This window comes from Zalophus californianus, chromosome 5 (genome assembly GCF_009762305.2).
Source record: "Zalophus californianus isolate mZalCal1 chromosome 5, mZalCal1.pri.v2, whole genome shotgun sequence".
NCBI lineage: Eukaryota > Metazoa > Chordata > Mammalia > Carnivora > Otariidae > Zalophus > Zalophus californianus.
Genome location: NC_045599.1, coordinates 35,100,183 through 35,114,145, shown reverse-complemented (window position 1 = coordinate 35,114,145; position 13,963 = coordinate 35,100,183). Strand labels below are relative to the sequence as shown.

Here is a 13,963-nt window from a genome sequence, read left to right as displayed (position 1 = left end):
GGTCCTGTTCTAAGTCATTACCATTACCATTACCCTCAGAGACATGTCCCGTTATGATCTCAATTTTCCTGAAAAAGAAACTGAAGCACAAAAGGGCCGCAGTAAACTCGCCCAAGGTCACGTGGCTAGTAAACAGAGAAACCTCCCTGAAAACCAATCACTAATAATTCTACCCTCTCTCGGTCTTATCTTTTTAGCAGACACCAAATGAGGAATGTTTGTTCTTGGAAAGGCTGGAGGAAAACCATTACAACACCTACACCTCCAAGAAGCACGCCGAAAAGAATTGGTTTGTTGGTCTCAAAAAGAACGGAAGCTGCAAACGTGGTCCTCGGACTCACTATGGCCAGAAGGCAATTCTGTTTCTCCCCCTGCCAGTCTCCTCTGATTAAAGAAATCTCTTCTGGGTGCCGACCACTTCAGAGGAGGCTGAGGGGTCCTCACCCAGTTGACCCCAGATTGTTCCCTTGACCATTGGCTGCACTAACCCCTGGCCCACAGAGCCTGAATTTGTAAGCAGTGCGCTTCTAAATGCCCAGTTCACTTTTTTTGCAGAGCCTCTTACCCCAGCACAGTTTGGAACAGAGGGATCAAATTGCTTCTAGGGGCCAACAGGCTGGTCAGTCTGGGTGTGTGGATGTCCAGCTGCCTCCGGGCACCTGCTGTAGGCTGAGCCTCTCAATGCAAAGGCGTGGCCAAATGAAGTGTGTTCAGGGGGCTGCCATGTGAGTCATCAGTAACTGCATACAGTTCCTTCTACTGAGTAAACTCTGTCTGTGATTCCCCCAAACATCTGGCATGATGCCCTTTTGTCCTTTCAGTTCTCCACATGTATTAGCAGAGAAGCTTATGGCTAGGTGAGGGGAAGGCAGTGTTCAGGGGTAAAACGGGGATGAAGAAATCAACCCCCCCCCCCCCCCCCCCCCGCCAAGAAGAGAAGGGACTAAAATGGCAAGGGGAGATCGGGTTCTGGCGGACAGCTCACAAGGATGGGCTCTCAACGCAGAACAAACAAAGGCTGGGAGGCTTAGCCCCAAGAAAGGATAAATGCATAGCTTCAGAAGTCCTTAGGATGCCTTGACTTTCCCAAGATTATCAGGCAGCAGGAAGCCCCAGGATGATGGGCACCATCAGAAGTGGGCTCTTGATAAAAGCAAAAACATCCAAGGTTGGTAAATTCATTTGGATCTGGGGTGTGGGAGTGCTGAGAAAGAAAGGAAATGTGGGCTGAGGGGACGGCTTTCCTTGAAAGAGGTAGATTTCAGAAGCGAGGAGGAAAGAGAAAGGGACGCCGTGACTTGTGCCTGGTCCCCAGAAAACAGAGGATCTGGGGTCCCAGGCAGTGCTTACAAATCACAAGCGGATCGGGTTCGAGTGTAGATTCCGGTGCAGTGGGTCTGGGGTGCAGTCTGTGTATTTCTAACAGGCCCCGGGTGCTGCAGGTGCGGCTGCCCTCCCCCCACCCCAATTTAAGTAGCAAAGTCCTGAAGAATGCAGTACGAAGGAAGGTGGCTCAAGCCCCCTGATCCTCTCTCGCCTCACCCCTAGAAACGTACACACCACGAGTCTTCCTGAGCATTCAGGCACCATCAGCAGCAGTGACGCTGGTGTGAAGGAACAAGGACTTAAGGCGCTTTGGCCCGGTGACTATAAAATACCCATTTAGGAGATATACAAAAGCATACTTCAAAAATGTTAAACCCTCACCAACAGCTTTTCTCAAGAGACCATTTGTGTTACGATTACTTGTATAAATATGCTTCCTGCTTAAAGTAAACTTGACCCAAGTGGCTAGCAAATTAGAAACACCATTCATCTCTGACATATGATACCGTTGCCATGTAAAGGCCCTTAATAAGCCATTTACATTTACTGTGAGACTGTATGTTTTAATCACATTTAAAAATATAGAGCTCAAAGGCAGTTAACTGATTAGCATTCAGCCGCTGAGAATAATAATAGGCTATGATGTATAAGCTCTTCAATTATCTACTACTTATACTATATTTACCTATAAAAAGAGATTGTACTTCGTTTTCCATTATGCTATTACAAATTTTCCTTTGAAAGTAGGGACTCTGAAGCAAAGGTATGATAACTGTGGATAAAAACTGTTAAGAATATTAGCTCATGGTATAAGGAACTGACATGACTAATTGAAAAATAATTCCTTACTAAATGAATTGTCATGTTTATGATAGGGAAAAAAAGACAATTTGTGAAAGTTCAAAGCAACGGTGCAACTGAGGAACTGAACTAAGTTCACACTATGGTTCATAATATCATTCTGCATTTGTACAGAAAAACGATTTCAGAACTTTTTGTTTTTGTAACTTGGATAAGACAATTCTATTTTATTTTAGTAAATGCTTACAGGCAAGTTGGGGATCGTGCAGTGTGGTTTAACATCTCCTTACTCTGAAGATCTGGCAGAAAAGGGTACCCAGAGAGGAAATCTAAAGTATTTATAATGGTCCACAATTTTTAGTGTATGAATCAAATTCAAATATAACATTGGCCAAGAAAAATTAAATGTTGCTAACAGATGAGACGGAAGTCGGTGGTTTCAGAGATCCAAAGCAGTTAGAAGAAACACTACTGTGACCTCCACAATCTCCGCCTGATTATTCATGCATTCATTCAGTGAATATTTATTTAGTGCCTACTGTGTGCCAGGCACTGTCCTGGGTACCAGGGCCCCTGGAAACCTTGTCTGGTTCGCTGCTGTATTCTCTCCCAGGGCATTATATTTATAATGAAAGACGCTGTGGATTCATTTATTTCAGTCAAGTAAAAACAGAGACTGTGTAGGTTCCTGCTGAATAAACAGCAAGTCCCAGAAACCCAGGTTCTGGAAGAATTAGCAACACCCAGTGTAAGATAAACCTATCAAGGTGTCAGAGGACATGGCAAGGTAAACCTAGTATTTTCAACCATAGAACCATGTCCGCTTCGGGGGGACTGCTTTCAAATTGGGAAAAGAGCCTGTCAGATCTTGTAAGCGAGGAGTAGCTGGCAGATCCCCCGCCATTGGGAACATGCTCTAGTTCCTTAAACATGGAGTATTCCTGTTGTGCTCTCTCCCTTCCCTGAGTAAGTCATGTAGCCATCTGCTTGTCACATGCCTCTCGTTTGGATTCATTTTCAGGCCAACTGTTAAGAATTGCCTGACATTCTGTACAAAGCATCACGAGCATTTATGCTTTTGATTGTTTTCAATGCGGAGGTGGAGGTTGTTAGTGATCTGTTTCCTTGGAAGGGATGATAGTTAGAGACTCCTCTAGCCAACAGTGTGTACTTATCGAGAACTGACTAGAGCATCAAGTGTTCCTGAAGACAAGGTCCTTGCTTTGTATCAGAGGCGACGGAGCCCAACTCCTCAGCCTCGGGGAACACACTGCCTAAACCAACCGAGCCCACGGGCTGTGAAGCAGACCTCTGATGAAGAAGACATCTGTCATTTTACATCACTCTCTCTCTCTTTTTTTTTTTTTGGCACCTTACAAGTATTAATAAATGTTCCACTAAAAGGTGACAATGTGTCTCTGAGTTTTAGAACATCACAGGTCTCATCTTCCTGTGGAAGGTCTTCCCCCGGCACCTAGCAGGTGTGGCTGCTTTGTTTTATAAATATAGCTTGTCACCGGATAGGATACCTTAAAGGCTGACAGGAAAATTTAAGGTAGAAACATTTTTTCATTTTGTTTGGAAACCTAAGGCAATATTACTGTTTTTCTAGGGATCCATAAGGGAAGTATATTCAAAGGGATTTGCTCCCTGAAGAGTCAAGTACCATAACGAACTCAACTGATACTTTTTTCTTCATGGTATAAATTATGAAAATTTATGCTACTAGCATACAGTTGACCAGCTTGTGCTTAGGCAAACATATATACTGTGACCTGAAAAAAAAATTTAAGGACTTACAACTTTAGGTCAATGGCAAAATGTGCATCTCTTGCATCTCAAGTGCCTTAATGAAGAGTAATAGGTTTGCCCATCAGATCTTCTGAAATTATTATCATAGTGAGCAACATCTCCTTAAATAAACTTCTCAATCTTAGTACTTTATTTTATTTTATTTATTTTTTTTTTTTTGAGAGACAGAGCATGAACAGGGGAAAGGGCAGAGCGAGAGGGAGAGAAAGAAGCAGACTCACCACTGAGCAAGGAGCCCTACAAGGGGGCTCCATCCCAGGACCCCGAGATCATGACCTGAGCTGAAGTCAGACTCTTAACTGACTGAGCCACCGAGGTGCCCCCCAATCTTAGGACTTTTTTTCCTTAGGAGAAAGCCTACCACTGCCTAGACCTTGCGGCAGAATCAGATCACACACACAAACACTCACACATACACACACACACACAGGCTCTCACACACATACACTCACACAAGCACATGCACCCATTAATATAGGTTGGGCAGTGTTTGTCCACTCTACCACTTACACACCACAATCAATCCCTCCTTTTTCTCTTAAAGTCACCTAAACCCAGTACTTTCCTACTCTTTGAGCTTGATCCACAGTAAGAGCTACATTTTCCATAACAACCCCAGTGCATACATATCCTTGTATACACACACAACTGAAACAAAAACAGCAGGAAGCTATATACAGGCGATGCATTTTTTTCTGTTACACTCCACTAAAAAATGCTGGTCAAAGATCCATTAAATTGGGTCACAACATTAACGGGTTACAACCACAGTTTTTTGGAAAACACTGGCTCAAAGCACCTGGTCTTCTTCCCAAAGATGACGAGACCCAATTAGGATTACTAATCATGCAAAACGAATGTAATGATGCAGATCCCACAGGTAACCACCACTGCCTGCAAAGCCTCCAATGCTTTTAGCAGATTTCTGCTGGCAGAGCCCTGAGGACTTTGGCCCCCTCCCCTCCTTTGGAATTCTCATCACTGTGGGGCTTGAGGGCATTCCCCTCCCTAACTTCACAGTCTTCACTTCATTCCTCCCTCTTGCTCTCCAGCGCCACCCCCCGCCCCAACCTCAAATTCTTAATTCATAACCATTTCTAAACAAGACTTGAAAAGTAGACTGAGCCAGGAAAAGGCAAGGCGCCAAGGGTCTCTGAACATCCTCCCCAGCCCCCATCACTTTCTGACAATTACCCTCTTACCTACCTAACAGAAGGGTTTACCATCCATAACTCAGTGACAAGATAAACACCATTGCTACTGGAATGCATCTTATACTGGGATTCAAAAATTTTCATTTTTGCTGAACCAACTAAAAAAAGTAATTCTATGCCCTAAATGTTTGAGAGGGTTAGGCTGGCTGAGAATTGGCCTCTTATGGGTGAACTTGACAGCAAAGGGAAAAGTATAACTGAAGTCACTGCCTTCCATATTTATCTGAGTGGTGTCCTAGCTGCCATGGGATGGGGAGGGGAGGGGAATCCTAACCCTAAGCACCCTTGGATCACCGTTACGTTGAGGAGTATGGTAACAGTGATATGTCAAACAAAGACGTGCCTTCAAGGGCACTTGTACAAATTAACAAAAATTATTTGTAGGAGCAGTAGTACAATATAGGAATACTTAAGCCTGATCTAGCCTTGGGACTTGTAACTTCTCCATTTCAAAATCACTAGGCATTTGTTTGACAACCGTTAAAACTGCAATAACGGCTCATGAAAAGCAGCACACCCTCACCTTCCTACTCCACTCCTTAAACCTGTCCTCCAGGCCCAGAAAGAAACTCCCTTGCTACTGTACATAAAACTTACTCTAAAACCCAGAGAACTCAAAGCCTGAGATGTGGGGATCCAACACAGGGCGCTCGGGACCCCAGTGATCCATCTGACATTCTCTCAAGTTTTGGGGAAATGTACTAAATGACTACTGGGATCTTTCTGTAACACTGTACCCACTCTGCGGCTGACATATTGACCATGACATACTACACTGTTAGCTTTCCACCCCGGTTAGAAAATTAAAAAGAGAAACCAGGTCACACACAGCCTGAAGCTGGAGGGTGGGTTTGCCTTTATAAAACCCATGTATTGTAGGACCTAGTTTTGGGGTCTTCTGATGGGGCTAAGAATGTGTGTGATGTGGGAAGGAGGTATTTCCTAAATTGCTTCCTTCCCTCTGAGCTACCCACTGTCACACAGGCTGTGTTTACACATTTAGCAGCTAAACACTGGTGTCTATTTTATTACGTAAACAAGCAAAACCTCACCATGTCCTCGATGTGCTCTTCTATCAGCCTTAATGAAGGGTTGGGCACTCCTTATTTGGAAGTGTGTTCAATTTCAGGATTTGGTTCACTTGGTTGTAGTGTCTGGGGAGGTAGGTGTAGGCAGGCAGTTTGTGCAAAGTCGTCACAGAGATGGACATCACTGTGACTTTTGTAATTCATATTTTCCTGCTTTAAGAGAAATTCTTTTTTTAGTCTTACCCAGAGATGCATAAGAGCAAAAGGTTAGCCTATTTTACTGATATGCTTTGGCCCAGAACTTTTTCCTCCAAAGTAAGTTACGGGGATGTCTCCATACACTAACCAGTTTTGTTTGGACTGCAAAAACAGGACTGTTTGTAGTCTCGACGTCAACTGTGTGGAGAGTTCAGTAGTTTCTTGTAGAAGCGAATAGGAAGATTCCTGGCTTTCTCAAAGTATAACACCTGCGGGGCGCCTGGGTGGCTCAGTCAGTTAAGGGTCTGCCTTCGGCTCAGGTCATGATCCCAGGGTCCTGGAATCAAGCCATGCATGGAGCCCAGCCCGGGCTCCCTGCTCAGCAGGGAGTCTGCTTCTTCCTCTCCCTCTGCCTTTCCTACCTCTGGTGCTCACTCTCCCTCTCTCTCTCAAATAAATAAAATCTTTAAAAAAAAAAAAAAAGCACCTGCATTAGGAGCCCTGAGTGATCAAATTGAAAATCCAGGTGGGTGTGCAGAGGGGATGTATGAGAGAGGAACTTGTTTCCCTATCCGTGGTGCCACTGGAATCTGTTATAGAATATTTACCTGAAGAGAAGAAGAGTCATGGGTTTTGATAGACTGCTTGAAAGTGTGTAACTCTCAAGCAACCTGAACATTTGGGAAGAGTTTGGCAGGGCAGAGGGCTACCCCACACCATCGAGTCTTCAAGAATAAACAGCAGGAATACGTTTTGAAAATGATGCATTTTTCCTCAATTCTCTCCCTCATTCATTCATTCACTGGTCATTTATTGAGTATCTAGCATTGTGTTCATGAGAGTCCAGTCAGGAAACTGAGACCACACCAATACTCTGAACAGGGAATTTTAATGGGAAGAATTCTTAACTAATAAAAAGGGATTAACTACTGAGGGGTAAAGAGATCTCTAAACAACAGGTGGAGGGAGCAGCTTCTATCCGAAGGCTAAGGAAAGTACTCGAGAGAGGGCCTTCTCTCAGGGATGAGATTCAGACTCTGTGGGCAAAGGAGTGGCTGCGCCCAAGGATGGTGGCGGATCTCACCGTGGCGCTTCAGGGAGCTTCCCAAGGGGCCCTGGCGAGCCTCCCTGGAAGCAGCCTGAGGCCGAGCCAGCACGACTCGCTGCAGGTTTGCGCAGGAAGCTGCCCGATGGCCACCCCAAAGACAAGCCCCTTCCCCTTGAAGTCTCCCTCCAGTGCCCTCTGCTGACAAAGCCTAAGCTGCATCAGCTGGCAAAGGAGAAATGTTGCCAGGGTCCAGCTGCAGCATGACAGAAAGAGGCAAAGAGGAACGGATTTGGAGCAGATAGGCAATAAACCGACAACCTGCATAACCACATGATTTAGATACTCGGCCAAACATAGCATTAGAGATGAATAAATGTGGTCCTTGCCCTTAAAAAGCTTATTGTAGGAGTGGATGGAGACAGTCCCTAGATGAAGGCATCAATTTTTTTTTTTTTTTTTGGTTTATTCCCTTTAAAAAAAATCACTGCTCTCTGAGCCCTCTGAGCCTCTCCGAAGACCATCACATACAGTCAAGGTACTTCCTTTAGATATTAAGTCATTTGCTATTTTATTTTTTCAGGGAAATAATAAGGTCATTTGTTATTTTAAAGCAACCCTAATCAGTGCAATATACACACAGAGAAGCTAGCTCTGGAGCCAGACCAGCAGAGTTGGAATCCTGGCTCCTCTGTTTACTGACTCGGTAACTTTGGGCAAGTGACATAATCTAGCTGTCCTCCAGGTCCTCCTTCATAAAGTGAGGATCCAAATAGTATCAACCTCACAGGCTTGGTGAGAGGATCAACTGAGATGGAGGCACACAAGTACTTTTAACACAATATCTGGCAGACAAAAGGATTGTTTGCAATTGTTTTATAATAAATATAATTATACATATTATAATAAAATAGGGCTAAAAATGATCTTTTAGATTCTCCATTCAGGTTCCCAGGGATTGTTTTCATGAACTCACATTTAGAAAGATCTTGCTTTTAAGCAATTCATTTAAAAGAGTTATAAATGGGGGCACCTGGGTGGCTCAGTCAGTTAAGTGTCTAACTTCAGCTCAGGTCATGATCTTGGGGTCCTGGGATTGAGCCCCACATTGGGCTCCCCGCTCAGCAGGGAGTCGGCTTCTCCCTCTCCCTCTGTCCTTCTCCCAGTTCATGCTCTCACTCTCTCTCCCTCTCAAATAAATAAATATTTTTTTAAAATAATAAAAAATTAAAAAAAAAAAGAGGGCCACCTGAGTGGCTCAGTTGGTTAAGCATCTGACTCTTGATTTCAGGTCAGGCCATGATCTCAGGGTGGTGAGACAGAGCCCCATGACAGGCTCTGCATGCAGCGCGGAGTCTGCTTGTTCTTCTCCCTCTGCTCCTCCCCCTGTTCTCTCTCTGTCTCTGTCTCTCTCAAATAAATAAAATCTTTTTAAAAAAGATAAAAGTCTAGATTGACTCCAAGGTTACTTTTATATGGCACATCTTAAATGAAGTTTTATAAATTAAAAAAAAAAAGTTATGTGGAAGATAACACAGGAATAGTAAGGGGCCAGAAAAAACGTGCAAAAACAGAGCCGAAGAAACCATGTGTGTTTGGTTAAGAGATTTAAAATGAGATGTCTTTGCTCTCTTCAGATAGTTAAAGGGTGATTTTGGTTTTCTTGCTCTGCTGGTCAAAATGAGTATGTGGAACTTAACAAGGAAGGGGTTTTGGTTCAGCATAAAGGAAAAAAAAAACTTGTAACAACTACAGCCATTCCAACCATGGTTGAAGCACACGCACGGTTAGCGGCTGGTAACTGCTACTCCTGGAGATGTTCACACAGAGACAGGATGGACACCTGTGGTAGTCTGACACATCACCCACACCTCCCTCCAGAGATGAAGCCATCAGCACCCCGCAGGGATGGTCCAGGTGAAGACAGCTGCCCTGCCCAAGGGCACGCACGCCCCTCCGAGGCAGTCTGCATAGGGGCACACCTGCCCAGCTCCTTTGCTTCAGCACCAGACAGCTCTCAAGGATCATTTCAGCTTCAGAACTTCTCATAACGTCGGATGAGGCCCCTACTGAGACCGCCTCACTTCTCCTTCTACCCGATCCTGCTTCTTCCCTCCCACAGGGGTGGATCCCCAAATCCCTAAACAACTCCTGGCAGGAGAATCTTCACCTCACAGTCTGCTTCTCGGGGGGAGACCAGCCTGTGACAATACCTGCCCAGGATGCTAGAGACACAGCTCTGAGCAGGATAACCGCAAAGGTCCCCTACAGTCCTGTGACTCGACAAAGCCATTGGGCATCTGAAGCTGAATGTTCTAAGTCTACACACTGTCCACTGTGTGCAATCCATACGGATAATCCTCAAGAGAAATATCAACCTTCTTTCGTACTGTCTGATCTACGGCTAGCTTGAAGTCACTTAGGAGGGGCACCTGTGGAGTCATTACATTGTTCATTCAATCACTTGTCAAGTCTTTCAACAACTATTTATCAAGGCCCAGATAGGCACCCAGACTGTTAGAGACAACAGTGAACAAAAGAGCTCTTTCCTGGAGCTTACATTCTAGTGAGGAGAAACATATCAACCTATTTTCCAAATTTCATTTGCATAATGCTTCCAAAATTTGCATAATGCTTCCAAAATTTCTGCCTCTATGCCCATTGCCTGATCATGGTACTTCTACTTCCTCTGGCTTATAGATGGTGGATTCACAGTTTTATCTACTTTTGGCCCAATGTAGGCTAAAATGTTCACAAAAGGATAAGCTGAGTATATACATATGTTTTCTAACACACATTAAAATAAACATATAACTTTAAAATTTAAAAAAATGAACACCTGCATATCATTTGTGCCATATGCGTACCATACTTTAGGAAGCAATTTATACAAAGGATCACACAGAGAAATGTAAAACTGCAAGTGTGACAAGTGCTTACAATGGGAAACATCCAGTGTCCTCAGAATATATAACAGGGGGATTTAATTTACTTAAGAGCTTCCCAGAGGAAGTGAGCTAATATCTGAAAGAAGAGTAAGAGCTGACAAGGTAAAGAGGTGGAGTGTGTGTTGTGAAGAACATTCCAGATAGTGGCATCAGCATATGCTAAGGCCCGGTGGCAGGAGGGAACACAATGCCAATGAGGCTCAAGTGTGGTGACCAAGGGGTAGGGAGCATGTCATGAACTGAGGCTCGCTGGCAAAGTAGAGGCCAGTGAAGGAAAAGGGAAGTTAGGTAGATTCCGTTCTCCAACATCCGTAGATAACCAAGTTGAAGCTATATATACATAATCACTCTCTCCCTCCTCTCCCCCACACAACTGAATTGTAACACTCCTCTAGACCCTCTGCCAAAGGACACAAATAAGTAGCATCAACATGCCTGTTTCTGGCCTGGGGCTGTGAAATGTATTCCAGACTTGAAACTTTGGGGGCTGAGGTTACATTTGCTTAATATTTAGACCTTTCCCCCAGGCTTTTATTCATTCCACCCAGCAGGTGGAGTATAGGGATACGCTTTTTGTTCCCAACAAATCCCCTTATGTCGAAAAGGAAGAGCAAGGTTTGCCAGCACAGTCATCAAGGGTGAGAGATAGAACAAGGAAGCAGTGATTGTGTATTTGAGTCTCATTCATATGGAAAACATGAGCTAATTAGCTTCTTATTGCCGTGCTTCCAGAGATTCTGAATTTGACGTTTCTGTCCAAGTTTGGGGAGCTATTAATCAGTCCCAAAACAAATGAAGCGGCTTAAAAAGAATCACATAACCAAAAACCACATCCTTCATAAGATAAAAAAAAACAAAACAAAACAGAAAGGCAACTTGGAAACTCTTCAGAGATGGTGCCAGTTTCAGGGTTTGGGGGGGATTTGGCTGGCTGATGGAGATGTCTTAATCTGGGGATGAAAATAGAGAACACAAACATATTTACACAGCTCAAACGAGGAAAACTCAACAGACCACATTGCCCTGTGGAAAGTCGCTTCTTAAAGTCCTATAGCCAAACAGTGACCTTGTGGGAAAAAACAAAGAAACCGAAGGACAGAAAGTGAATAGAGACAGAATAAGTTAGTTTGGGGGGGCTCCAGATTCTGTAAGAAACATGACCAATTCTTTATAATAACCATTCTGAATTGATCTCATTCCTTTTTCTGGAAGACACAGAGACCTGCCTTCCTGACAACCAAACAAAGAAGACAGTTCCTGAGTCTCTGCCATGGAGGAGGTTATTGCAACAGATGTGGGGGAAAAGAAGAGAAAAGGGCTCTATTGAGGACTTGCCCCTGAGGACCCTCAGCTGGGGGATGTGGTTTATAAACAAACGCTCAGAACGCAACCTAAGAGAGCACCAAAATAAATGCATGCAGGGTGCTCTAGGAGCATGGGTGGAAGGAAAAATTCCTCCTGGGGAGTTAGGGAAAGCTTTCCAGAGGAGGTGATGTCTGACCTGTGTCAGAAGAGATGAGCAGGTGTCTACCAGGTGGGGAAGAAAGCAGGAAAAGGGGGGACCATGGGGAATGGGGGGAGGGAAGCAGGATGATGGAGTCTCACCTCACTCATGGATTAGGAATGAGAGAGTCCACTTATAAAGAGGAGTCAGTCCCTCCTCGTCAAACTCAGTCCCGAAAAGCCCCCAGAGAGATGGACATACCATATCTCAGTGAGGAACTGGCATGCATTTGGGGGGGGGGGGGAGGGGGCAAGAACACTGTGAATAATTAAGCCCTGTAATCACATTCAGCCAGCCAGGTGCTCCCAGTATGAGAGGCCTGGAAAACCAGGATAGCAGCAGACTCTTGCCTCCCCTCATTCCCTTGGGAGCACATAGACACAGGCGTAGAATGTCAGGCAGATCACCCACAGTATTTACTGTTATCTTTCTCCTTCCTCCCTCCCCCACGCTCTCTCTCTCCTTAAGTTAACTGTGTGTGCATGTGATGTCACTTTCCTTCCAGGTACAGGGCACAAGCTGGGAGTGACCCAACTCCACTATTCAGTATGTGGTTTCTGCATCTCTAAGACAAGGAGAACATTAAAACCTCCCTCACAAGGTTATGGTGAGGATGAAATGAGCTAATAATTGTAGACTGCACAGAACACTGCTTGGTGCAGGGTAAGTGTTTAATTATTACTGTTATGATCATTACTCCAATCACAGGAGACAGCACACGTTAGGACACAGAAAGAGAGAGGAGAATGGTATGTTTTGAGGATGGTGAACAGCACAACCAGCCAGAGATGAAGCTAGTAAGGTAGGCTTTGGGGAATTTGTGAACATTCTTTATTGCAGGACTAAGCTTAAATTCTATTTTTGGGCAAGAAGAAACCAATGGAGACATTCTGCAGGTAGGTCATACTTCTACATTTATATTAAACTGAGATACCTCTGGCTGTTGTGTGGAAAAGAAGATGGGAAAACCCATCAGAAAGCTACTGTAAGAGTATGGTCTTGGGGCACACTGGGTGGTTGATTCAGTTAAGCATCCAACTCTTGGTTTTGGCTCAAGTCATGATCTCAGGGTAGTGGGATCAAGCCCTGCATTGGGTTCCACACTCTTCGGGGAGTTTGCTTGGGATTCTCTGTCTCCCTCGCCCTCTGCCCCTCCCCACCATGCGCCCACTTGCACTCTCTAATAAATAAATAAATCTTAAAAATAAGAGTGTGGTCTTGGGATGAGGAGGACCTGAGCTGATGACAGTGGTGAGGGTGATGATTTTCTTAACGTCAGTTCCCCCAAAACAGACCCTAAGACCATGACTTGGGCACAGGCTGGGAGGAGATCCCAAAAAGCACAAGTGCGGGAGGGGAAAATAACACAGGGATGGGAGACAGGCCAGCCATGCCTCAGGGAACAGGTCACTGGTGTGGACAAGTGAGGCTCAATTCCACCAGGGTCTCTGCGAGGCTGTGGAGAAGACACCTCAGAATTGCCCCAGTCGTGGAAGTGGAATACTTGTCCAGTGATGCCACCCTTCTCCAGCTGAGGGCTTCCCATGGAGGTGTAAATCCCCGCACTTTTGAGCTGCTGTGCCTCCAGACTGAGCAAACTTCTTTAATACCCAAGGAAGTCCTCAGGCAGAGAAAAAAAGAGAGGCAGGCTCTGGAGGGCAAGTTGTTGGTTTGTATGGGGACTGTCCAACAAGGCTGCATGCGAGCTCAGAAGTGGCTTGAAGAGATATGCGGCAGGGCATGATGATGATGACGACAATAATACTAGCTGCAGTAGGTAACCCTTTCTGAGTGCTTAGCATGGACCAGACATGATGCTAAGCATCTCATGTAAATGCATTATCAGGGTCTATCCTTACAACCCTCAGGAGGTGCCAGTGCTATTACTATCCTTATTTTACAGATGGAGAAACTGAGGCACTGAGAGGTTATGTGATATGCCCAAAGGTACATAGCTAGGAGATGATGAAGCCCATGCTGGATCTCATGTACTGTGACTCCAGAGCCCATACCTTCAATCGCTACCGCATACTGCCTCAAAAAGACTGGCAATGAGCTGGGAAGAAGAGATGAATCTGAGAATGATT

At 44.8% G+C, this 13,963-nt stretch overlaps 1 protein-coding gene across 6 annotated transcripts in view; it reads left to right on the top strand.

Moving 5' to 3' along the window:
• The window catches only part of FGF1 (fibroblast growth factor 1), a 93,744-nt gene extending 90,211 nt beyond the window's left edge, over positions 1-3,533 (top strand). For 5 of the 6 annotated variants that reach the window (XM_027605139.2, XM_027605140.2, XM_027605142.2 and 2 more), the window contains one exon: positions 198-3,533. In XM_027605139.2, the coding sequence (XP_027460940.1) occupies positions 198-392 (195 nt within the window). In that variant the 3' untranslated portion in view covers positions 393-3,533. The remainder of the gene's footprint in view (positions 1-197) is intronic. The other variant, XM_027605144.2, reaches the window with a different exon arrangement.
• The last annotated feature ends 10,430 nt before the right edge of the window (positions 3,534-13,963 follow it).